Genomic DNA, 24,746 nt, shown 5'->3' on the forward strand with positions numbered 1-24,746 from the left:
TAAATACAAAGGGGGAAATACTTACTGACTTTACAGTGGAGAAATCTGGTGAACACTATCTTAATATAGCTAGTAGGCAGACACACGGTATCCCTCCTAGTGTGATACAGTGTGGATAGAATACTACTTCCATGGGTTTCCTGCCCAAAATGAACATCTGAATGTAGTCACAAAGAAACATCAAATGAACCCAAATTGAGGGACATTCTATCAAAGAGCCGGCCTATACTCTTCTAAAATGTCAATGTCATAAATGCCAAAGAAAGGCAGAGGACTGTTGTAGGTTAAAAGAGACTAAAGAGACATCACAGTTAAATGCAATGTGCAATCCTGGTCTGGATCCTGGACTAGAAAAACAAGATTATTATACAAGACATTATTGGGGCAATTGGCAAAATCTGAATACAACTTGTAGATTATGGTATTACACCGATGTTAAGTGCCTTGATTTTGATGGGTGTGTTGTGGTAATGTAAAAGAAAGTCCATGAATGTCCATATGCTTAGGAAATACTGAAGTTCTTAAGAAACACCCTTAGGGTAGAGAAAACAATAAAGTATGGTAAAATGTTGATAAGTCTGGGTGAAGGATATATGGAAGTCATTTGACACTTCCTGTTTTGTTATTCTTGTTTTAAACTATTTTCACTTTTCTGTGAGTTTGAAATTATTTCAACATAAACAGTTGAAAAGAACAATTAAAATAAAAAGATGCACTCTCTATGGTCCATTGTGTTGAAACTCAATGAGAAGTCACGTAGGTTCAGCGTTGTTAATATCAAGCAAGATATCATAGGACCTGTGACTTAGAATCTTGGTTAGGAGAAAGTGTGTGTGGCACATTTTCAATAGACTGGGATCTGTCTTTGTATTTGCTTGTCTTCTCCCATCCTTTTCCTTTGAAAGATGATGGTGAACTTGTTGACCATGTTCATGGTAGTGTCTCTGGGTTGAGTCACACAGTTGGCCCTGACAGCCTTATGTTAAAGAGGCAGCACAGAGAGTAGAAATGCCACTTCCAATAATATTAAAAGAAATATTTGTTAAAGTATTGATAAACCTTTAGCTCTCATCTTTTAAAGATGTTTAGTCTCATCTTTTAAAACACAGTAAAATATATAGCAGTACTAATTTACCTGCAAAAGCCCTGGCTGGTATGGCTCACTCTATTGTGCACCAGCCTGTGAACCAAAGGGTTATCAGTTTGATTCCCAGTCAGAGCATATGCCTGGGGTGCAGGCCAAGTCCCCTGTGGGGGGCACATGAGAGGCAGCCACACATTGATGCTTCTTCTCCTCTTTCTCCCTCCCTTCCCCTCTCTCTAAAAATAAATAAATAAAATGTTTTAAAAACAAGACAAACCAACCCCCCCCAATTTACCTTCAATGAAGGGTAGTCACAGGTTAGCACTATTGATGTTCTCTAATCCTAAAACTGTTCTGTCACTCTTTGCTTCAGTCATTCAATTCTCTACAGCTCTGCTCATTTCTCCCCCTATATCTTTCTCAAGTCTCTCTTCAAGTGCTGGTTAAGTTCCATTACAATGTCTTACCCTCTGTTTGGGCCATTTATTGCTACTCTAACAACCAACGGATATCTACCAGGCACAAAACTTATAGAAAGCTATATTTAGCCGGCATCTACCAGTCTGGAATTTACCACGAAAGTCACTTATACATTGTCTATACCTCCATTTCTCTAGCTGTAAAATGCCCCTCTGAGAAGGCAGATCTTGTCTTGTTCAATTTGGGCCACGTCTAGTCAACATATCAAAAAAGCTTGTGGGGAGAAGGAATATTTCATTTGGTGCTACTTTCCCTGGCCTAAGGAAACTTACAACATAATCAGAAGGACAGAAACACATCAGACATTAAAGTGATCAGTGCATAGGACTTATGTGAGAGATAGGAAACCTTAATCCTGGTCTACCATGAATTCACTGCATAACCATGGCAAATAACATGGTCTCTTAAGGCTTCATGCCTTATTTGTAAAATGAGGTAGTTGGATTGGATGATAATAGCTGAAATTCACTCAGCATTTATATTAATAGGCCCAATGCTCAGCACTGATCAAAGATTAACATATTGAAACCTCACAATACTGCTGGGAGGTATGTATCACTATTATCCTCATTTGACAGATAGTCTATGAGATTCTTTCAACTCCAATGTTCTATAATTATGTGATTCAAGTTAAGTAATATGGTAAACTGTATTTTCCAAAAGTGGCCACAATATTTCCCACCCCACATGCACTTCTTAAAGTATGACTTTGACAATCCTGCCTTTGAGAGTGGGTCTATGTCCCCTCTCGCTGAATTTGGGTAGGCTTGTGGCTAGATAAAATGTGTGATGTTATATGACTTAAGGCTAGATCATAAAAGCCAATAGAGCTTATATTAATTTCCTATTGCTACACAGCAGATTACCATAAATTTAGTGGCTTCAAACAAAACCAATTTAATTAGCTCATAGTCTGTAGGTCAGAATTCTGGGTACAGCATGGCTGGGTCCTATGCTCGGGGTTTCATGAGATCAAAATGAAGGTGTTGGCTAAACTGAGTTCTCAGAGGGTGTTTGGGGACCATCTTAGAATTCTGTCCACATAGCTTCTGTTTGATTCTCTTGTCTTATTGTTCTTAGAGTTTAGCTACTACACTGTGAGGAAGCACAAGTAGCTTCTGGAGAGGAACTGAGACCTGCCCACCAATAGTCCCAGCTGAGCTCCCAGCCAACAACCAGTATCAACTTGCCAGCCATGTAGTGAGTCACTTTGAAAGTGAATCTTCCAGCCTCAAGCTGAGCTGCCCAGCTGGCAGTCTATGGAACAAATGAGTTGTCCTTATTGAGTCCAGCCCAAATTGCAAATTTGTGAGTAAAAGAAGGGATTATTGTTGTTCTAAGCCACTAAGATTTGGGATGACTTGTTATGCAGCAACAGATCATTGAAACCAAATAACAACCCAAGTGAGAGATGATCTACACAAGGGTGTCAAACTCATTTTCACCAGGGTCTGCATCAGTCTCACAGTTGCCTTCAAAGGGCTGAATGTAATTTTAGGGCTGCATAAATGTAACTACTCCTTAACAGTTAAGCGAGAGCTCGGCACTGCCACTGGGTAGAAACAAGATGCAGGCCAGATAAAACAAGGTGGAGGGCCGGATTAGGCCAGTGGGCCTTGTGTTTGCCACCTACGATCTACAAGTACTAAAACCTTCTGTGGACAAGGAGTGGCAATGTACATTTCTTTTAGGACATCTAAGCACCTGGCAGTGTAGGCCTACAATGTCATTCAATTCATGTTTACTGATTTATTAATTCAAACTTATACTGAACTAATTTATATCAGTATACTAGTCATCCATATTTGGAAGCTTAGCACTTTAGAAGGGTTATCTAAAAAGTATGCTGCTTACCTTTTGAGCAATATATATATATATATATTTTTTTTTTAAAGATTTTATTTATTTATTTTTAGAGAGGGAAGGGAGGGAGATAGAGAGAGAGAGAGAGAAACATCAATGTGCGGTTGCTGGGGGTTATGGCCTGCAACCCATGCATGTACCCTGGCTGGGAATCGAACCTGGGACACTTTGGTTCCCAGCCCGCGCTCAATCCACTGAGCTACACCAGCCAGGGCTATATATGTTTTATTTGTGAAATATTTGGGATATAAATGAATATAATGAATATATGGACTTTTTTGGTAACCCTCACTAGAGGATATGTTCTTTACAAAATTGATTTGAGAGAGAGAGGAAGGGAGAGAGAGAGAGAGACATCAATGTGAAAGAGAAACATCAATTTGTTGCCTCTCATACATGCCTGAACTGGGATTGAATCTGCAACCTATGTATGTGCCCTGACTGGGGATTGAACTTGCAACTTTTTGGTGTATGGACAACACTCCAACCAACTGAGCCACCTGACTAGGGCTGAATGTAATAACTTTATAGACTTGTTTATAAATCAGTACTTAAAATATTAATATTTCAATGTACACTTACTTTTCAACAACTATTATTTTTATTGGGAAAAGGTAGAGAACACTTGGAAAATAATAATCAGTTTGTTATTAAGAATTCTTTTTTAAAGGTTTTATTTATTTATTTTTAGAGAGAGAGGAAGGGAGGGAGAAATGGAGAGAAACATCAATGTGTGGTTGCCTCTCAAATGCCCCCCACTGGGGAACTGGCCTGCAACCCAGGCAAGTGCCCTGACTGGGAATCGAAACAGTGACTCTTTGGTTCGCAATCCAGTGCTCAATCCACTGAGCCATGCCTGCCAGGGCTGTCATTAAGAATTTCATCAATGGATATTAAGTGTTAGATGAAAGACTGTTGGAGAATAGAACATCCATACACTCTCAAAGAGGCTCCCCCTGGTTTATTTGTTGATTACAGAGAGGGAAAGCTGCCTTAGCAATGCAGGAACCTGGCAGACAACTCCTTAACCAAATGATCAAACTTAATATTACCAATGATGGAACAACTGACACAGTGCCTGCCACTGTGATGCATTAAGGACACAATCTCACCTGTGTAGTATTCGTGCCAAAAAATGTTTAACCTAAACCTAATTATGAGAAAACAGACAAGTCCAAATTAAGAATATACTGAACAACCACTGACTTGTACTCTTCAAAAACACCAAAGTCACTAAAGAAAAAGAACACTGCAAAACTATTCCAGATTAAGGGAGATTAACCTAAAAGAGATGATAAGTAAATATGAACCTTGATTGGATCCTGGATGTCTCCTACTCCAACAAGAAAGGAAAAAACCCCATAAAACTCTAAAACTTAAATATATACTGCATATTAGATATCAGTATTGTACTGTGTTAAGTATGTGACTGGATTATGGTATTGTGGTTAAGTTAGGAGAATGTCCTTGTTAGGAGCCAGATGCTGGAATATTTAGGGGTGAGCTGCCACTATGTCTGCAAATAACACTCTGGCAAATTGTGTAAGGCCTAAAATTCTTTACGTGGTTGAAGAATTTTGTATCAGCATCTAGTCAATAGTGTCCACAGACTGAACAGAGAGAACAATCAAAGTTCTCTATATAGCTGAGGAGAAGCAGGCAGCTAAACCCGCACCTTCTTTGGTGGTAGGCAGAGCCCTGAGAGCTTTATGGTGGCCGCAGCATGATCGATGCAAATGATGAAGCTGTGGTTCCACCTTTGCCAGAGGGGCACACACAGACATTCATGCATACTTGTGCATTCCACACATTGCAGGTACTCACCAGAATGAAGGTACAGACAACTGCAACTGGTGCTGTTGGACGCACTTTACGGCATTGCAGTGCATGCAAGATAGCGGCACATGAAGTCTGGTGCACTTTACAGCAGTCAAGCTAAGGCATGAGGCAGGCATTGACGTCACGTCCGGGTTGCTATGGCATCCCGTCTTCACGTTCCACATCATTGTGAGCTGTCTGTTCATCCTCTGGCAGTCCTGCAGCTCCGTGATCATGGCGGCGATAGCGGCACTGTGGCGGAAGGCAACGGACTATGTGAAGACCAAGGAGTTCCGGGATTATGTGACTAGTACACACTTTTGGGGTCCGGTGGCCAACTGGGGCCTACCAATAGCTGCCTTTCGGGATATGAAGGTGTCTCCAGACATCATCAGTGGCCGCATGACAACAGCGCTCATCCTCTACTCGATGGCTTTCATGCGCTTTGCTTACCGCGTAAAGCCTCGAAACTTGCTGCTGATGGCCTGCCATGGCACCAACGTGGTGGCGCAGAGCATGCAGGCGAGTCGCTACATGGTCTACCATTACGGCGGCGGCGCTGAGAAGACCACTGCTGTTGCCACCGTTGTGGCTTCCACCGCCACCACCACTCCAACCGCTACTGAAGACACCCCTTTCACCACCAACGACACAGCCTGTGACTAGGTGGCCACAAGCCCCAATCTGCAGTCCCCGAAATGAGATTAATGACTGAGATGACCCTATCGAACTTTTGCAGCTTGCAAGCACTGAACTGTTTTTCTTCCTAAAGAAAAGACCAATGAAAAGTTTCAATTAGACTCTAAAACAGTGCAAATCTCATTTAAACCTGCAGTTTGGTTAATAAAAAAAATGCAAAGTAGCATAGAACTGAAACTGAGTGCTGCCTCTTTCTTGACCTAGAAATAAATTTTGTAGAAGCTGAGGAAGGTAGATTGCTTGATTTTTCCTTCATGGTACCCACAAATTGAAGGTTTAGTTTATATAGGGAAGAAAGATTATTTGAATGAAAGATATTTCAAATTATCTAACTCACTGGGGTTTGTTTGTTTTTTTTTTTTTCAAATTTTCTTAAAGCTCTCTTGGGAACATGTTTTGTTGTTTTGTATATCCAGGCCAAATAAGGATGCTTAGCACACATGACTTTTAAACCTTGGAAGAGTCACAAATCTCCTTACACCAAAACCAAAGTCTGGGGGCTATTTCTATTGATGGAAATACTTGGAAGTGAGTTTAAATCAACTCTGTGAAATCCAGTTGAGACTTTTAAGGAGTACTTATTAAGAGAATCTAGAATCTCTTTGTGACTAAGCAATTATAGAACCTTCCATGGAAACAGAATAAATAACTGTGAGGTCAATTGCTCTGAATTCTAGGTAATTAAGAAATAAAAATGACAAAATCAGAATCCTTTCCTGTTTTCCTCATGCCTAAAAATGGGGAAATGGCAGTTTGTAAAATTGGTTGAACACTAGCTACAGTTGGGGATGAGGGTCTGTGGTCAACAGTATTAGCCCAGAGTATCCACCTTCCCCACCAGGAATCTCATGAATGCTAAGTTTTCTTAAACCAGGGAGGACAGAAAAGAGAAGGGTGGAGCTGTGGTTGTGAGGCCATTCTGCGGCAGAGGCTACCCTCTAGGATTTGATGCAAAATTTCCACCTAACTCTGGAGGATGCAGGGAGTTCCAGAGTGGTCTACTGGGGAATCTCAATAAATGTGTTTAAGACTGCTTTGTTAGATATTTCAAAAGCAAAGAAATTTAAAACAGCCATCTGAAAGGTTCTGAAATTATCAGGTTTGGGATAAGACAGGCACATTAGTGGAATTCTCAAAGATTCCCCTTTATTGTCTGTGGCATCTAAGCACAAGTTCTCTTTATGGACAGTTTCTGCACCACACATTTTACATACAGGGGAGAAGAAACAAACTGTGGAAAACAATAATGTATTAGTTATCTACTGCTGTGTAACAAATCACTCCCAAACTTAGCTTTAAACAAGATATTTAAAATTAACAACAACAACAAATATTATCTCACACAATTTCTGAGGGTCAGGGATGGGAATGGCTTAGCTCAGTGTTTGCTGCTGGCTCAGGGTCTCTTAGCTGTCCACTGTGGCTGCAGTCTCTGAAGGCTTGCCAGGGACTAGAGAATCAATCCCATTTCTAAACTGAGTTTGCAGGAGGCTTCAGTTCCTTGTCATGTGGGCTACAGGGGCTGTTTATAACACATGTCACTGACAGCAGGTGTTCCAAGAGAGAGAGAACCCAAGATGGAAGTTATCCTGGGAAGTGATATACCATCACTTCAGCTGTGTTCTACTGGTCACATGGACCAACCCTGTTACACTGTGGGAGGACAATACAAGGGTGGAAATACCAGGAGGCAGGCATCACTGGGGGCGATCTTCTAGACTGGCAACCACACACACAGTTCTAAAAATTCTCATGCAGTAGTAAAAAGCTGTTCTTAAAGTTCTCAACTGAATCATAACTTTTCATCTAGATTTTTATGAAAACTTTGAAGGATTTCCCCCTTCACTATTACATGAGTAGAAATTAATATATTTTTAGATTTGTCTTACAAAATGTATTTTATAATTTGAGTATGTTTCAGTAAAAAGCCACTGTCTATTGAACACATGTCAGAGCGGGTAGGTTTCTAATTAATCTGGGGGAAACAGGTACTCCTTGCTGATAATTTCCTATTATTCTACATTTATAATTTAGTGGGCAAAAAGGTTAGAGAAAACATTCAGAAGGTTATAACACCTCTACTCTCATGCAGTACTATGCTTAGAGGATCCAATTCATAGTATGCCCCACTCAATTAAGAGATCTAACCCTTTGTTGCCTAGGATATTCATGCTTAAAGCCATATGAGTGATTAATACTTTAATAAAAATGCAACTTTAAAATCATTAGAGTAACAATCATTTTATAATACCCCCAAACTCTCAAACATAAATAATCCTTTTTGGCCTTTGCAATTTAACTTTAAACTGTCTACAGATCTCTACCAGTATTTTATGAAGCCAATAACAGTTTCTCAATTGGCAGTTTTTTTCCCATAAGTTTTTGTTACTGACACACATTTGTAATTTCCCAAAATTTGTTTTCTATATTGAGTTTAATAAGTCATTACTTCCTCCTTAGGTGCTCTGAGCTTCCTGGCAAAGCACAGGCTAAAACCCAAAGAACTGCCTTATCTTGGCAACTATGATGCTAAAAGCCATTTTCTTCCTCTAAGTCTTTCAAAGCGTGAACCATATATTGTGTTTCAGGGAGAGGCTGAAAGCAAATCGTATTGCTGGATGAAAACAAGGCACTCCGAGGTGAAACAAAGCCTTGTGCAGAAAGGAAACCACTTCCTGGGGGCCTCTGACCTTGACAACTCACAAATCTCCCCAGAGGTGGAGCTGATATCCACAAAAATGGATGCTACAATGTACTACTGGAAATGTGACACATAACTCTTACAGTCTGAATTTATATTGTTCATATCCCTTTATTTTGAAATTTAAAATTTTCAGTAAAAATTTCAAAATACACAACTGCATGTTTGTTGTATAATTTTCACAAAATAGAAAAGCCAAATTCCTTCAAACCCCTCCACTCAACCCCAATTCCTTTTACAGATCAGCAAAAAATCTTGGGAAAAACACACGACTTTCCAGAAATGTTATCTTAAAATACAAATAGTTTTACAGCATGCTATGCATTGTTAAACATTTTGCTTTTCTATTTAATAGGTCTTAGAGATTATCCCATATTACTGCTTTGCAGCATTTCCTCATTCTTTTTACCAGTTGCTTAATATTCTATAGCATGGCTGTGCTGACTTATTCAACCAGTCTTCTCCTGATGGCTGGCTGCCAATTCTGCTGTGAATACTTGGGGCCCACATGTGTGGGTCTATAGAAGAAAGGCCCACTGGCTGATGTCCCTGTACACACCACATTTGCTTTTAAGCCCTCTCTGGGGAATGTCTTCCTTTCTCTATCTTAATTTCAATGTAATTAAACACTGCCAGTATAGTTTTCTGAACACTATCTTTAATTTTTCAAAGCAGACATTAAGCCCAATAAGATGAAAGCTCATAAACCACCATCCATACCTTTAAAATCCTCACATTTGCATTTACCTTAGTGCCTGGCACATGGTTGACACTTGATAAATGTTAGATAAATAAGGTAACCTAACTAGATACAAGAGGTATGAAAATCAGGAGTTCATAATCCCATTGGAAATGAGGTCTTAAATTGGTTAGTGAATCAAGATTTAATTTGATGCCAAGTTTTGACTCATATCTAGAAGATAGGAAATATTTCAAAGTTTCTTAGTTTAGAAGAGTTGCAAGCTGAATGAAAATTCTTACTTCGCTATTGAGGTCATCTGAAGGAACTCCATGTAACAAAGGGAGAAAGAACATGTAAGATTAAACACCACATAGTGCCCCAGCTGGTGTGGCTCAGTGGATTGAGCACTGGCCTGCCAACCAAAGAGTCGCTGGTTGGATTCCCAGTCAGGGCACAAGCCTGGGTTGCTGGCCAGGTCCCTAGTGTGGGGCATGCGGGAGGCAACTACACATTGATGTTTCTTTCCCTGTCTTCCTCCCTCCCTTCCCCTCTCTAAAAATAAATAAAATCTTAAAAAAAAAAGACCAAATAGAAACAGGAAAGATTAAAGCAGGAAGTTATAGGCACATCTGCATTCATCCAGGTTTTACAGAAGTACATTAAATGCCTTTTAATGTAAAAATACACTTCCACCCTCGGCCCATTCTCTACAGATCACATTCTTGATGGGCAGCTGAGGAAGCAAAAGAGCTCAGTTTCAGTGGGGCTATTCCTGCAGGTAGTGGGGAACGTGGCAGTTGGCAATTCTGTCCCTGAAGGTTCAGAGGCAACATGGCCCAGTTGAACACCATTGCATACAATGGGACAGAGGTTTCCCAGTTCCAGAAACAAACAGAACAAAGACAGAATTAGATAGCTTTTGGGGTAAAAGGAGTAAGGGAGTATGGATGAATTTGTGAATCTGTTAAAAAAAAAATGATGTCTTTGAATTCCCATAAGAATGGTGAAATTTCATTTTTTTTTTAATTTAATTCTTAAATCTTACAAGGAAAGGCCAGGCTTACATAACAGTACAACTAACGTTTACATCTATATACGAATACTCCTAAGCTATCAGCCAACAAATATGCTATTCAGTCAACAAATATTCATTGAGCATAGGAGGGCCAGTCCCTGTGCTCTGCACCTGGGATCCAGCTGGACAGAAAGAGCTGTGACTGCCAATGGGTTTACTTTTCCTAAGTGCCACATACAAGTCAGCAACTGCAGAGCATTCCCCAACATCCCTGTTTGTGATGCTGGCCTAGAGCCCCCTACCCCGCTATGGTTAGTCAAGTCACTGTGTTCTCCACTCCCCACTCCCTGACCAGCCTGGACCCACTTCCTTGTCCTACTGCCTCAGGCTACTAGAGCTGGTTGAAATAGCTCTGTAACTAATTGGAAATGGCTACAAAATGGCCTTTCAGGCAATTTTTTTTCTTACTTCTAAAAAGGAAGGATTTATATCTTGACTTTTACATCATAGCTCACCCCTTGGGCATCCTCATGAATGAAACTTTCAGGAAGGAGGGGGTGGGGTGGAGCAGGACTTATGTTTCAGGGAGCAGAGAACTCTGCATGACCATTCACACAGGCTGCCAAACACAGCCTTTACTGTGTTAAGCAGCTAGAGTTTAGTACCAGAAAAGAATCTCACCTTTTAAATAGTAACATAACAAAACAAAATGATACAAACAAAAAGAAAAAAACACCAAAAAACCAAGAATACTACGCTTGGCATAAGAGTATGTAATATTTTTTGGCCAGTATAAATCACACAACACTAAGCTTATGAATATTAAAAAAAAATCCCAAAGAATCAAAGGAAAATTCCAGGAAAAGACAACAAAAATGTCTTTTTGGTTGGGTAGAGGACTCTGGTAAGTTTTCCCTTTTGCACAGAAAAGGATGGCTGAGATGGAAGCCATGCTGACTTTCATAGGACACGTCTGATTTTTGTCAAAGGGTAACCTAAAATAAAAGAAAATATTAAATTTTATTTTGTGGGGGGGGGAGTAAAATACCAAAGACAGTTATTTATTTTAACAAGTTTTACTTAGGAAATTAACAAGTTGCTATCAATACCACAGCTAAGAGCTAGACATCATTGTTATCACTGTAGGGTTGACATGCTCCCTGATTATGTGATAAAGTTGAATCCCTTAAGACTAGACCAATGACTTCAGGTATATCTGACTACATGAAGTTGGCAGGGAGTTTTTGTTTAATTACTTCATATATGAAAACTATCAACTAGAATGAGCACAAAGCCCAGTGTCCTTTCTCTCAAACAATAAGGACATAGGGAAATTTCAGAGGAGACTATGTGTGTGTTCATTATGACCTTACACAAAAGAACCGACATCAAAGAGATGAGGCTATTGTATCCTTATTTAACATCAAATGCCTAAATTTACCTCAGGCCTCCCCTTCAGGTGCCTGTGCCCCAGGTTCCTTTGAATCCAGTTTCTGATGCTGCAGATAGAGGCTGTCTAGCTTCTGCATATCTTCTGTAAGACCATTTCTAAGATCTTCATTGTTTCTTAGAAATTCTTTTACCACCTCCAGCTGATTTAAGATCTGCAAAAGAAACCATACAGTTTACAGCTGAGATAATTTTATAGCAGGCTTGTAATTCAGATGAAAACTAACTGGCTCCTGCTCAAGTGTCCACCAAGAGACAGAAACCTTGGCTACAGGCAACTGTCCATAAACAGGTTAAGGTTTGAAAAACAAAACCAAACAAACCCTTTAAAACAAAGCATCCTCTACTCAACAAAATAAGACCCAGGCTAGCTGGTTCTGGGCCACACAAGGGGATGTTTGCAACACACTGATAATCCTCAAGTTATGATGGGGTCACATCCTGATAAGCCCATAATAAGTTGAAAATATAATTCAAAAATGCATTTAATACAACCTAACCTACCAAACACCACAGCTTAGCCTAGCCTACCTTAAATGTGCTCAGAACACCTACATTAGCCTACCATTGGGCAAAATTATCTCACTGCCACTGCCCAGCAAAAGATCAAAATGCAAAGTATAGTTTCTACTGAAATACGTTATCTGTGTTGCACCATAGTAAAGCCAAAAAACCGTAAGTAAAATCTTTGTAACATACACACATATATATGTATACACATATGTACATGTATATAAAATGAAGCTTTTTCATTTTGATTTTTCTACCTGTACATGCATTACTAGTAAATATATATCCATATATATCCATATAGATGTGTATGGTTATCCATATGCATGCATATGGGTGTATCTGTTTATTTAATAGTAATATACGTAACAGGTAAAAACTTCAAGATGAGCACAAGAGTGCAAGTTAAATAATCAGTCTTCTTCCAAACCCCTGTCCCCAGTTACTTAGCTCCTTCCCCCAAAGGTGATCACCATGAAATTTATGTTTCTTCTGGAGATATTCTATGCATTTCCATGTGAGCATGTATATACACTATATACACATTAAAAAAATATACAAATGCCAGGACACTAGACATTGTTCTTCAACTGATCTTTCCTATTTCCTATAACAGATTATAGAGTGGCCTTGTTATCTTTTTTAATGGCTGAATATTTCAGTTGTTGATATTTCATATTTTAACATTATTTCAAACCTTCTGTTAGGACCAATAATGCTGCATATGTATCATTTTGAATAAAAGACAAGTCCATTGGTAGCATGTTTTTAGAAGTGAAATGCAGTTTTAATTCTGATGGAGTTTTCTGTTTTATTAATAGATTTTGCCAAAGCTTTCATTTACTGAGGATGTACCAATTTAAACTCCCACCAGTAATGTACTACCTGATATTTAATAAAAGTACTCATAATAGTACCATGGAAATGTACCAAGGACTTATCCCAGGACATCCTTACTGGTCACTGTGCTTGTTACAAAGATGAGAGTTACTCATATTTTTGGGTGTGATAAGTTTTTTTAATGGGGGACTCTCAAGTTCAAGCTAGGTCAAGGTGATCAAAATCTAATGAAGAAAAGTGGTGGAGTACCCTACCCCTAGCAGAATGGTGGTTCTTAAACTTTAGAGTGTACATGATTGATTCTGATGCAGCAGGTCTAGGGTGGAAACTAAGCAAGCACTCAGGCGATTGTGATGTCAGCAAATGAAACAGCCAGAGATGCTGGACAATGACTGCTAGGGACCGAAGGGAGGAGAGGAAGACTGGCTGTGGCTTATTGCTTGGATGAATAGGGAGCAGGGAGGAGGTCTTCAGAAAAGTTAGTAAGTATGCAGCGATGTGCCCTTCAGCTGGAGTTGCTTGTTACACAGCTGGAAATAAGCCCACAACCCCCAAAAGTCACCTTGGCTTTAAAATCATAAATCTGGAAACCATAAACTTGTAAAATGAAGATCATACCAATAACATTATTCACAGCAAACACAGCACATGGTGGGCACTGCACCGTTAGCACTTATTGCTGGTGCCTGGTGCTCTAGAAGCATCCCCGGGGTCCTTCCCTCGGTACTTGTGACCGCACTGGCTGTGACTGTGTACCACACACACGCTACAAGATGGAGTAAGGTCCTTTCTCCCCATCTGGATGGACTTGGGAGCTGTGACCATGTCCTGTCAATTCCTGATCCTCTCTGCCCTTGAAATGTGCTTAAGGGGGGCAATTATTTTAGTTTGGTTAGGTGGGGAGGGGGAGGAAAAAGTCAAGTTTTTAAAAAATTATTAATTATATGTAAAGGGGAAGAGAAAGTATAGAAATGGAAAAGCTGAAGTACTAGAAGAAAATTATGAATACAGTCAGACGTACCCGGATATTGAAGCCCTACTTTGCCACTTAATCACTGTGTGACTTTAGGCAAGACACTTGATCTCTCTGAACTTATTTCCATGTATGCAAATAAAGGATGATGATACCGACCCCACAAGAAGTCTTGTGAGAATTAAAAAAGCCCACGAAAAACACTTAGCATTGTGCCTGGTACATTCCTTCCTTCCCACATTCATGTAACAAATGTTTAATGAGAGTCAGTCTACCATATGCCAGAGACTATAGGCAAAAGATGCTTAGTACCTCCTTCTACTCCCTTAAGCCCAAACCCTTGGACTTGTGTCTGACGCCTCTTTCTCCCTCATGCCACATCTGCCCACCTCACCATCTCTACACTTCCACCCTGGTCCGACCACCATCTCTCTTATATGGTATCTGCAGCAGTCGCTTAACGGGTCTCCCTGCTTTTATCTTTAACCACCCCCACCCCTCCCCAGTATCCTCAACATAGCAGCCAGTTGTGCTCCTTTTACAATTCTGCTACTGGGAATTCTGCCACAGTTCCCATCTCAGAAGAAAGAGCCTAGATCCTTCTCATTGGCTCTACAAGGCCCAAAGTGTCCTGCCTCCTCCATCTTCACTCTCTCACCTCCTCACCCACCACTATTCTCATCCTCACCCCACTCCAGCCACCCTGGCTCAGCTTTCTGCTGCTCCCTCTGCCTGAATACTCTTATTCCAAATACACACATGGCCAGTCCTCACCTCCTCCAAGGTGTTGCTAAGTCTCTTCTCAGTAAGGCCATCCTGACCACCCTAGTGTAACTCGATACGAGTTCCCACTCCGTTTCCTGATCCCCCATACTCTGCTCAACACAGTACTTCTTCGAAGGCACATAATTTATTCATTATGCTGTTTACTGTCTGTCTCCCCCTACAGGAAACTTCAGTTTGTTCACTGATGCACACACCAAGCCTCTAGGATTGTGCCTGCAACACAGTAGGTGCTTACTCAGTAAATTTCCTGGAATGTAACAAAGTGACATTTTGATCCTCTGTCTGACTGCCTTGAGTACACTGTCACTGCCCCTTCTCCCCAGGTCTCCCCATAGATCTCTGTGAAGGTGGTTCCCTCAGCAGAGTTTACAAAATCAGTGATGATTTTCAAGAATGTGCAAGCTCTTTAAGTGTTTTTTTTTTAGCCACTTACTGCAGTCAATGTGCTTTAGCTGAATTTTTTAAACTCCCAGATCTGAATTGAGCATGGAGGGCTGGCAGGGCTATGCGAAGAGCTCCTGGGTAGCAGCTAAATTCTGCTGCAGTGGGGCCCTTGCTGGACACGCTCCACACATGTCCCAAGGGACCTTCTGCTCCCATGTGGCTCTGAAGCGGAATACATTTTACAATCGCTTCCAAATGCATAGTGTATTTTCACAGGAGTCCCTTTTACAATGTTATTTATCATTAGGGCTCAACACCCGAGCAGAAAAGACCGGAGATGATGAGCTCTCTGTGCTATGTGCTCCTTGGCACTCACTCTCATGCTCCATGATGCATTTTTGGGAACTGTCACACTAAATTACCAGCATTAACCATTTTTTTTCAACGTGGCTTTCCAACCCTTCTCCTTTTGTTTTAAGGAACACCAGAAACAGATCTTGTTAAACATTTACAAAAAAATTCCTGTGGTCATAATAGAATGAATAGAATAGAAATAGTCACTGTTTTTCTTAATTCCTAGATGCACCTTTTTTTCATATTTCAACATCTTAAATGTGAATGCATCTTAGCACTGAAAGTGTCTTACAATAAACTGGCAGCATTTTTTTTCTGTCTTAGAAGTAAATGAATTAATGATGTGTCTTACAATTGATGTCATGTTAGAGTCACTGAAATTTGGTTTATCAAATCATCTGACTTTGGAGACTAATGCTAAAGAACATGGATGACCACATCTGGTATTGAACTTACAAATGAGGTCAAGTTCCACACATCATGGAAAGCCACCCTTCAACTTCTTAGAGATAACATGCCAATCAATCTGAATTTACATTTTGATCAATTGAAATATCAAGAGAAATGCCATGCTCTACTAAACAAAAGCATGCAAAATGAGAACTTATCAACTCTATCTAGAGATTTGGGAACCCAGAGAACAAGCCAATTAACTCCAATTTCCTCTCTGTAAAACAGATAATGAGGGTTTGAAATTTACAATTGCTAACTCTTCAGTGATACAAGGTGCAGTGAGGCATGTGGAAAGGCACAGGATCAGAGTGAGGAGACCCACAGTCAGCCCTCCGACCCAGCCGGTGGCCTTATGTCTGACAGCACCTGGTCCTTGATGTTGCTGCTTCATGTGTAAAGCAGGGGCTATGATGAGATGACTGCCAGGTCCCCTTCCAGCTCACATAGACTCCTGGCTTGTGTTGCTGCTGATGTGTTTTGTTCTTTGTTCCACAAACAGGAAAGAACTGTAGCTCCCTCAACAGAGAAGAGGAAACTATGAACGACTCAGGGGCCATGAGCCCAATCCTCTGGCTGCCTTCTCTTGTTCAACTCTGCTTCTGAAAGCAGTAGCAGAAAGAGAACTGGGGCTGGCTCTACTGGCATTTTATTTAAAAAAAAAAAGATTTTATTTATTTATTTTTAGAGAGAGTGGAAGGAAAAGAGAAAGAGAGGGAAAAAAACATCAATGTGTGGTCGCCCCCTATGGGGGGACCTGGCCTACAACCCAGGCATGTGCCCTGACTGGGAATTGAACCAGCAACCATTTGGTTCGCATGCCAGCCAGCACTCGATCCACTGAGCCACACCAGCCAGGCTATAATGGCACTTTAAAATAAAGCAAGATGAAACACATGGATTTAGAAAACAGAAGATTTAACAGCCTTATTCCTCATTTTAAATACCTATGGTGTGCCAGGAAGGGCACACCCCAAAACCAGCCATACACAGTCCCTGCACTAAAGGAGCTCACCAAGCTGAATAAAGCATCTGGGTCAAGGTCAAAACAGTTCACATACGCATGTGGACCAGTAAGGAGCATAACTTAATGAACACTTGGTGGTACATAAACATCTTTTCTGTGTTTAATGAGGTAACCAGCAAAACTACCTTCCTCGGACAAGGTGAAATGGAGGGATAAAATGATTTGTCTAAGATTTACCAATCTAGAATTCTAATCTAGCAAGTGCTGGAATATTTTGGAACTTTACTAGAATACAATTCTGGGTTTTTTTTTTTTAATTAATTTTATAGCTTACACGGAACAAATGGGATTCATTCTCCTGTACTCCCCATTAGGACTTAAATTCATCCTTACCTTGCAGTATCCTAAGCTAGAAACCTCACTGATCTTTTTCACTCCCTCCTTCCAGTCCCATGCCATGCTCCAAGTAATCTACTCAGCCACTATGAGCCATCAGTTCCGCCCAAGCAATGTCTCCCAAATCTGGCTCTTCCTCCACGTCTCTAGTTTCTGCCCTCTTTCTCTCACCATTCCAACACTGCAGGAGCCTACTAGCTAGTCTCCAACTCCAAATGTCACAAGAGTTAACTTTCTAAAAGCCCTATCTGCTCTATTTCATTTACTCTTTCTTGCTTAAAAAAACATCTGTTGGGCCCTGGCTGGTGTAGCTCAGTGGATTGAGCATGGGCCTGTGAACCAAAGGGTTGCCAGTTCAATTCCCAGTCAGGGCACATGCCTAGGTTGCAGGCCAGGTCCCCATAGGGGGCGCATGAGAGGCAACCACCCACTGATGTTTCTCTCTCTTTCTCCTTCCCTTCCCTTCCCTTTGAAAATAAATAAAACCTTAAAAACTAAACCATCTGTTGACTCCCTACCACTGTTTGGGAATAAGGTCCAACCTCCGTGGTGTAGCACAGAAAACCTTTCAAAATATGGCTTCAACCTACCTGACCACCTCACATCTGACCATGCCTCATGCCTCCTATGCTCACTGCCCAGGCCCAAGCTGCTCTTCCATGCCTTGGCTGGGGCTGTTCCTTCTGCCAAGAATGCCATTCTTCTCTTGCCAATTTGTCAAACTCCGATTTGATTCCGTTAGTCCCAGCTCAACAGACTTTCTCAGCAAAGCCCCCACTCTTTTTTTGCAACCCCTCTTTGACCTCCAGAGAATCTCTAGAATTTTTATTCAGAATTCTATGGTATCCCTTACTGTGTGGTACATATTAGGCACTCAAATGTTTGCTGATGAAGTGAAAATAATTATTTAAAGATAATGTTAATCTGTGCCAAAAGAATACTCATTTCTGGAAACAATTTGTCCTATAAGTCTGAAACATAACTGGCAATGTGACTCTTAAAATGAGCGACTCTTCTTCCCTCGCATCTTTTTTTGTTTTGTTTACTCACACAGAGGATATGATCGTTTTTTCCTTTTACCTCTTCTGGCAGCACCTCATGTTCTTTTGCTTGAAGATATATCTCTTGAAGTTTTTCCTTTAGAAATTCCACTTCTATTTCATTTACTTGGCTCTCACTCAGGTAAATGCCTGTTTCATATTCACCCCCATCTCGATGATCTTCCTCGGGGATGTGAACAGCCCAGTCGGATGTCAACAGCTGTTGGATTATTGAACAAATATATGAACTGATTGAATGGAAAAGATACTCTACTGTATTACTCAAAGAACTTATAATTAAATATCACTGACTGGATCCATTTTAAAAACATCCTGTGACCACAGAACAGCCTCTCAGACCAGCACAATTCTAGATATCAGAGTAACATGTATTTCCCTATTTATGTGCTAAAGTTTCAATTAAACCTAATAAACCTCAAATTCTAAATGCGTGGCTGTGGTTTCTTTTTCCCTTAGTTCTTTATGTCAGAACTGTTCAATCTAATGTTTACCTGTTCTATTGTGGAGTAGACCTCCACAATCTCTGGGATATTCTGGAATTCCTCCAGAAAATTTTGGATCTTCATCTGGAAATCTCGAAGCCATGCAGAAGATACCTTCATCTCTGAAGAGTGCATGATTTCATTACGACACTTAATTACCTAGAGAGAGACAAAGAAAGACAAAAGGATTCAAAGTCAAACAGTGGGGTAAACTAAGATTTTGTAGTTCCAAAGAAAAGTTGCAGAAAGGTTTTTTGTTAGTTACAAAAATGTTCAACCCCCTGCCACTTGAATAATAAACTTATCAGGGTAAGAAATAAAAGCAAACTTACAACTATCCTTAGCTCTTGAAATCTTGTGACTGGCTACATATCTCTTACAATGATCCATATCTCTTAACTGAAAACAACCTGCCAAGAGCAAGAGTATTGGCTACCAGCTCCACATAAACCCAAAGACTGAAGCAGACAATGCAAAAATTCTTTAACTATCGTTGGAGCCCCAGGAAGCTGGGCCAAGGGAGTTTCTTACCACAGAAACCATGATGCAGAGAAGACCAACTTTCGCCTGTATTTTGAGACAAACAGTGCTGTCTAATCATATATTAAATTCATGTAAAGTCTTCCACATCTTTGTTAAGAGATATTGTAGAGGTCACCTCTGTACTGTGGTAGTTTTGTCTCTGCAATATCACAGAGGATTCTTAGTCCTTTCAGCCACTGGCAACCTAACAAAATATACATGCGCTTTCTCTACATATTACACATAATCCATTCAAATACCTTCTCTTCAAAGACCCTCAGAGTAATAAATGTGCCAGAGCTGTTCTCTGGTGAAACAGAGAAGTCTAAATCTCCAGAGGAAATCTGCCATAGCAACCTATTCTGACCTCATTTATTCACTAGTTTTTCTCTTTTCTCCAGTTCTACATAACTTTTATGTTTGGGCTCAAATGCTGGCATACAATGAACAGAATGATGTATTGTTCTGTGTGTGTGTGTGTGTGTGTGTGTGTGTATTTAACACTGAAACTAACTGCTTCTGTTTATGGCAGAACAGAGAAGAGAAATTTGAGATTCATCTAGTTTGGCAGTGAAAGGTATTAATGACAGGTTGTCAGAAAGCGTTAATTAGGGAGAACTGAAGGGCTGACTATATTCGCACTGGGGTTCTTAGACATCACAGAAGGTACATGGGATGTGAGCCCCACTAGCCTGCTAAGCGATGCCAACTTTGAAGCAAAGTCTAAGTTTCTTTGCACATCACTGTTTTGGGGACAGACCGTGTGCTACATCTATATGTTGTTTTAGCATCACAAGGTGTGTTCCTTGGCTGGTCTTCACAGTACCTACAGGACAAACTCCCATTGTGCAGTTTGAGATCTGACAGCTCTTACCTCTGTGACTTTCTTTCGATCAACCACGAAGTGATCACAGGAGTTGATCAGACTTAAAAGAGCAGCTGCATCACATTCCTTGGGTCCTGTTTTGTCTGCCAGTCCTCGGGGCATGAAGGCCTGTAGGAGAGGGACAGAAGGAGTGGTGACACAGAGATGGAACTCAGAAGAGAAAGCAGAGCTAGGGGTACACATCTGGGAGCCATCGGCATAAAGGAAGTATTTAATATTTAACTCTATGGACCCGGGCAGTATCACCAGAGCAGAAGAGTGGGACAGAAGAGGCCTGAGAAAAGCCAACACTCAGAAAGAGGCCAAGGAGTAACCAGGAAAGTAGAAGGAAACCCAGAGGATAATGATGTCATACGGCCAGTAGTGATAAGAGACACTCTTCTTCCTTTGTAGCAGAAAGAAGATGGTGGACATGGAGGTAGGTTGGTGGGTCTTGTAAAAATGAAGAACCATGTATCTGGGGGTCTTCAACTCCAAGAAGGTTAGCAGCAAGGTTAGCAGCTGGGATTGAGGGTGGAGGAACACAAGTGGGAGCTTGGCAAGGGAAAGGCAGCAACAGTCATCTCCAGGAACAGAAGTCTATAGAGAGACATGGTTGGACGGCTTGGGCTCGTGAGCGAGAACTGAAAGTGACAAGATTTCATTTTTTTATTGTTGAATAATATTCCATTATGTCTATGTATACACATATACATATACACACATTCGTATATATTCTTTATCGATGCATCTATTTATGGATACCTGGGCTGCTTCTGTATCTTAGCTATTACTAGTAGTAATGCTAGAATGAGCATAGGAGGGCATGTATCTCTTTGAATTAGTGTTTCTGTTTTTTTCTTGTCATTTGTGACAACATGGATGGATATAGAGTATTGTGCTAAGTGAAATAAGTCAGATAGAGAGAGACAAATACCATACACTTTTATTTATATGTGGCATCTAGGAAAACGAATAAACAAAACAAAATAGAAACATCCTCACACAAATCGATAACAAGCTGATGGTTGCTAAAGGGGAGGAGGTGGGGGAATGGGCTAAAAAAAATAAATTGCTCATTAAAAGAAAAAAAAAGAAGAAAAACCAATAGTAAAACCAGCCAGCTCCCTTGTGAGCTTCTTCCCCTGAGTAGAAGCAGGTGATGATGTCATCAGGGCTGGAGCTGGTCCAGGCAAGTTCAGAGAAAGGAGAAAAAAGGAGAACAGGGACAGAAAAGAATATTCACACAAGGGTAGAGTAGAAGGTCTGTAGGTGACAGCAACAAAACTGATGGCCTGTGCTTCAAGAGGATTCTGAGAGTGAGAAAGCAGCAACAGAGACCAAACTGGTGAGAGACAATCACAGTAAAAGGTAGAGGTTTAAGTTTTATTGTTTTCTAGGTAAAAGAAGTTGGTAATTCTATAGCAGCTTTAAAAAATGGAGAAGAGAGTACAGGTGTGGTGGGTTTACTGGTCCACGAGCGCCAAGTCTAGGGCCCCCTGACACAGTCCCACTTCATTTTTGAGGTTAGGGAACACAGGCTGGCCCAATGTCACACCACAGCAGCTGGGCTGAGACTCTGACTTCTGCTTCCCAGGCACCAAGCCTGTGCCTGCTGCTAACTGGCATGAAGGCTGATTCCAAAAGCTATTTTATGTTAGGAGGCCACTTTGACTGCCCCTCCACACCCCCCAGCTGGTTTCTGACAAACATTAAAAAGACAAAAATATTTTTTCCCTCCAATTGGCCCAACTAGTCATGTTGTCAAAATCTAAAACCAGGCCTTATGGTATCCTTGTATCTCGCTACCTACCCCATCTCCGAAGTTTTATTCCTTACATGGGTACTTAAAGTCCTTAACAGTTTAGCCTTTTCTTTCCTAACCTCATTTTGCCATCCTCATCGTATCCTAGAACCAAACATAGCCACTAAGGGAGCTTATCCTCAAAAACGCATTTCATATTTCACCCTCTGTGCCTATGCTCATGATGCTCACTCTACATCTTGCCCTAGCATCTCTTGTTGATATCCTTCCTATAGCTTCGCAAGCAGGGGTAGCAAAACTCAAAATGCCTTCAGGAAGCAGACAGAAGCCAGCTTCTACTTCACTAAGGTGGGTTGGGTCCAATAGAATAGCCTAGACACCAGACCTTAAACACCCAATTTCTCTGAATCTGTTTATGAGGTCCCAGGCTCCAGATAACTCCTACCTGGTGTCACCGCCCTCCAACCCTACAGACTGAGGTGCTTACCTTGGCCACCTCCCAAGCGTCCACAGGCCAGCGGCCCGGCCGGCAGTTTCCCCAGTGGACGTCTCCATTTCTGTTGGTGTGATGTTTCAAAATCTCCCGTTTCCACTCTGCGCATACCTGACACTGAGGATGAAACTACAGAGGGCGGAGTTGAGGAGGGGCCAAGTAGTGAAGGGCATTTGGGCATCTGAGCCCCGCGCCTTACGGTCAGCCCCCCACCAGGGAGGGCACAGGACGTTGTGCTCAGGACCCGACCGGGACTGGGACTGGGACTGGGACGGGGTCAGGAGGTGGTGATCAAGGCTTTGGGCCAGGCGCTCACCTGGCGGGCGCGCGGGCTGCACCGAGAGCCGCTGTGGCAGGCGGCTCTGGGGCCCAGGCCAGGGGCGGAGGCAAGCAGACCGCGGTGAAAGGCTAGCATCTCCTGGCCGATGAAGCCCTGCAGGCAGCCACGCAGCAGCAGCAGGCACTGGCCCGCCTTTACCCAGTTCTTGTACTCCGCGCAGTTGAGGCGAGCTGCCAGCTCAGACAGGACCATGTTTCCGTTCTTGCCCTGGAGGCCCTGTGCGAGGGGCGGGACAGGCAGCAGTGCGCAGGCGCAGAATCCTGGACGTGCCAGATTCGGCGTGGCGCCGTGGGCGTGGCCCCATGTACCCCACCCCCAAATGCAGAACTTCCCCAAGCAGAACAGTTCTGGCTCTTGTGGCACGTCAGCTCCACCCTAACCTTACGTGCCCCAGACGTAAAACATACTTTGGTGCTTGCCCAGAAAGCCACTGCCTTAAACTCTTAATCCCTTTTCTGTTGTTCCAAAATGAGACCACCCCCGCCTCCAGGCGCAGAATATCCTCTTGCGTGAGGTCCACGGTCCTGTTTTCTGTAGGGATGTAAGTACTCAAAGCACACTTCCTGAATTACACGCTCCTTGCATTATTCGATTCTAGGAAGTTTATTGGTTCCTAAACCCACAGATTGGCTGCAGCGAATCAGGGCATTAATGATAAGTGACCATGGTATCCTGTTATGTGTTTGCAGTGTGCCAAGGTGACACAAAGCTCTAAAGCATCTGCCATTGGGCCACCTAGGAAAGGTAAAGTGGACATCACCTGGATTCTGGAAGGCAGCACTACCCAGAGCCAGATAAGGACTACTTTGGACTCCTGATTGTATGATAATTAGTGCTCCTCCCATAAGGGAGTGTTGAGTTAGGTTCCAAATACTTGTGCCATGAGGGTCAGAATGCAATAAATCAACTTCAAATAACAAGAGGTCACCTCAGTTTTAGTTACATTTAGTCATCTTATTGAGTTTTGAAAACATGTTAAAATTGTGTGTAGTCAAAAGGTCCTGAGGTTAAGAGTCTAAATGCTGAAGCCTGCCCCCGACTTCCTATTTCACATCAAAGTGTCAGTGTTCAGAACTAGATCTGGACTCAAAAGGCCTCTTCTTAGATGTTTGATCTTAAGCAGTCTTAAATTTGATCTCAGCAAGTTATTTCATTTTTCTGGGCCTCAGTTTACTCATCTGTAAAAGGAAGCTATTAATACCTACCATTTGGGTTGTTGTGAGGATTAAATATACACTGAAATACTTAGAACAGTGCCTGGCAACTGTAAATATTAGCTCTCAGTAAATATTAGCTGTTACTTTATATTGACCTAAATGTGCCCTTTCATCAATCAGATTTCTGGGCAAGGTATTTTAACAAGTCACAGCCACTTGGAAGCAGAGGCAATTTATAGAAAATTGTGAGATCATGGTCTACAGGAGTTGTGTAGTAAAATGCTGGTTGGCCTCTGCTAATTTTTTCTTAACAACCTCGGAACTAAATCTATACTAAATAAATTTTAAATCATTCCCTTAAGACACACTGTCCATTCCCATCAAACCAAATGAAACAAAATTCCACAAGAAACAATAAAATACACATTAACATTTGCCCTTTCTATCCCTTAAGTCCCCTAACTATAAGTTCTCTTAAAACTTTCAGAATATTGATTTTATATCAAGAACACTTGGGTAAAAAATAAATATTACAGCAAAATGCAGTAGGTATTTCTTTGGGGGGAGGGAGGAAATGATGAAACTTTTTATGTTGAAATTGGATCTGAAT

General features: G+C 41.4%; 2 protein-coding genes across 2 annotated transcripts; one reads left to right on the top strand and one right to left on the bottom strand.

The window, feature by feature from the left end:
- Positions 1-5,462: 5,462 nt before the first annotated feature.
- Positions 5,463-6,103, top strand: MPC1L (mitochondrial pyruvate carrier 1 like). Its single transcript, XM_028523452.2, has one exon. It carries the CDS (start codon positions 5,480-5,482, stop codon positions 5,909-5,911), a length of 432 nt encoding a protein of 143 aa, XP_028379253.1. The 5' UTR covers positions 5,463-5,479; the 3' UTR covers positions 5,912-6,103.
- Positions 6,104-8,740: 2,637 nt separating this feature from the next.
- Positions 8,741-23,261, bottom strand: CXHXorf38 (chromosome X CXorf38 homolog). Its single transcript, XM_028523248.2, has 7 exons — positions 22,956-23,261; positions 22,634-22,768; positions 20,391-20,510; positions 19,004-19,153; positions 18,532-18,711; positions 11,784-11,946; positions 8,741-11,337 (listed from the first exon to the last, which is right to left on the bottom strand). The coding sequence occupies exons 1-6, from the start codon at positions 23,169-23,171 to the stop codon at positions 11,785-11,787; spliced, it is 963 nt and encodes a 320-aa protein (XP_028379049.1). The 5' UTR covers positions 23,172-23,261; the 3' UTR covers positions 8,741-11,337; position 11,784.
- Positions 23,262-24,746: the final 1,485 nt, after the last annotated feature.

The sequence above is a fragment of the Phyllostomus discolor genome, chromosome X (assembly GCF_004126475.2).
Source record: "Phyllostomus discolor isolate MPI-MPIP mPhyDis1 chromosome X, mPhyDis1.pri.v3, whole genome shotgun sequence".
Lineage (NCBI taxonomy): Eukaryota > Metazoa > Chordata > Mammalia > Chiroptera > Phyllostomidae > Phyllostomus > Phyllostomus discolor.

Excerpts from the sequence above, each read along its gene's own strand:
- MPC1L (XM_028523452.2), top strand. The coding sequence starts at position 5,480 with ATGGCGGCGATAGCGGCACTGTGGCGGAAGGCAACGGACTATGTGAAG.
- CXHXorf38 (XM_028523248.2), bottom strand. The coding sequence starts at position 23,171 with ATGGTCCTGTCTGAGCTGGCAGCTCGCCTCAACTGCGCGGAGTACAAG. Across the intron at positions 20,511-22,633 it reads ACGCTTGGGAGGTGGCCAAG|GCCTTCATGCCCCGAGGACT; the intron begins GTAAGCACCTCA and ends CCTCTCCTACAG. Across the intron at positions 11,947-18,531 it reads ATGAGGTGCTGCCAGAAGAG|ATCTTAAATCAGCTGGAGGT; the intron begins GTAAAAGGAAAA and ends TTTCTTTTGCAG.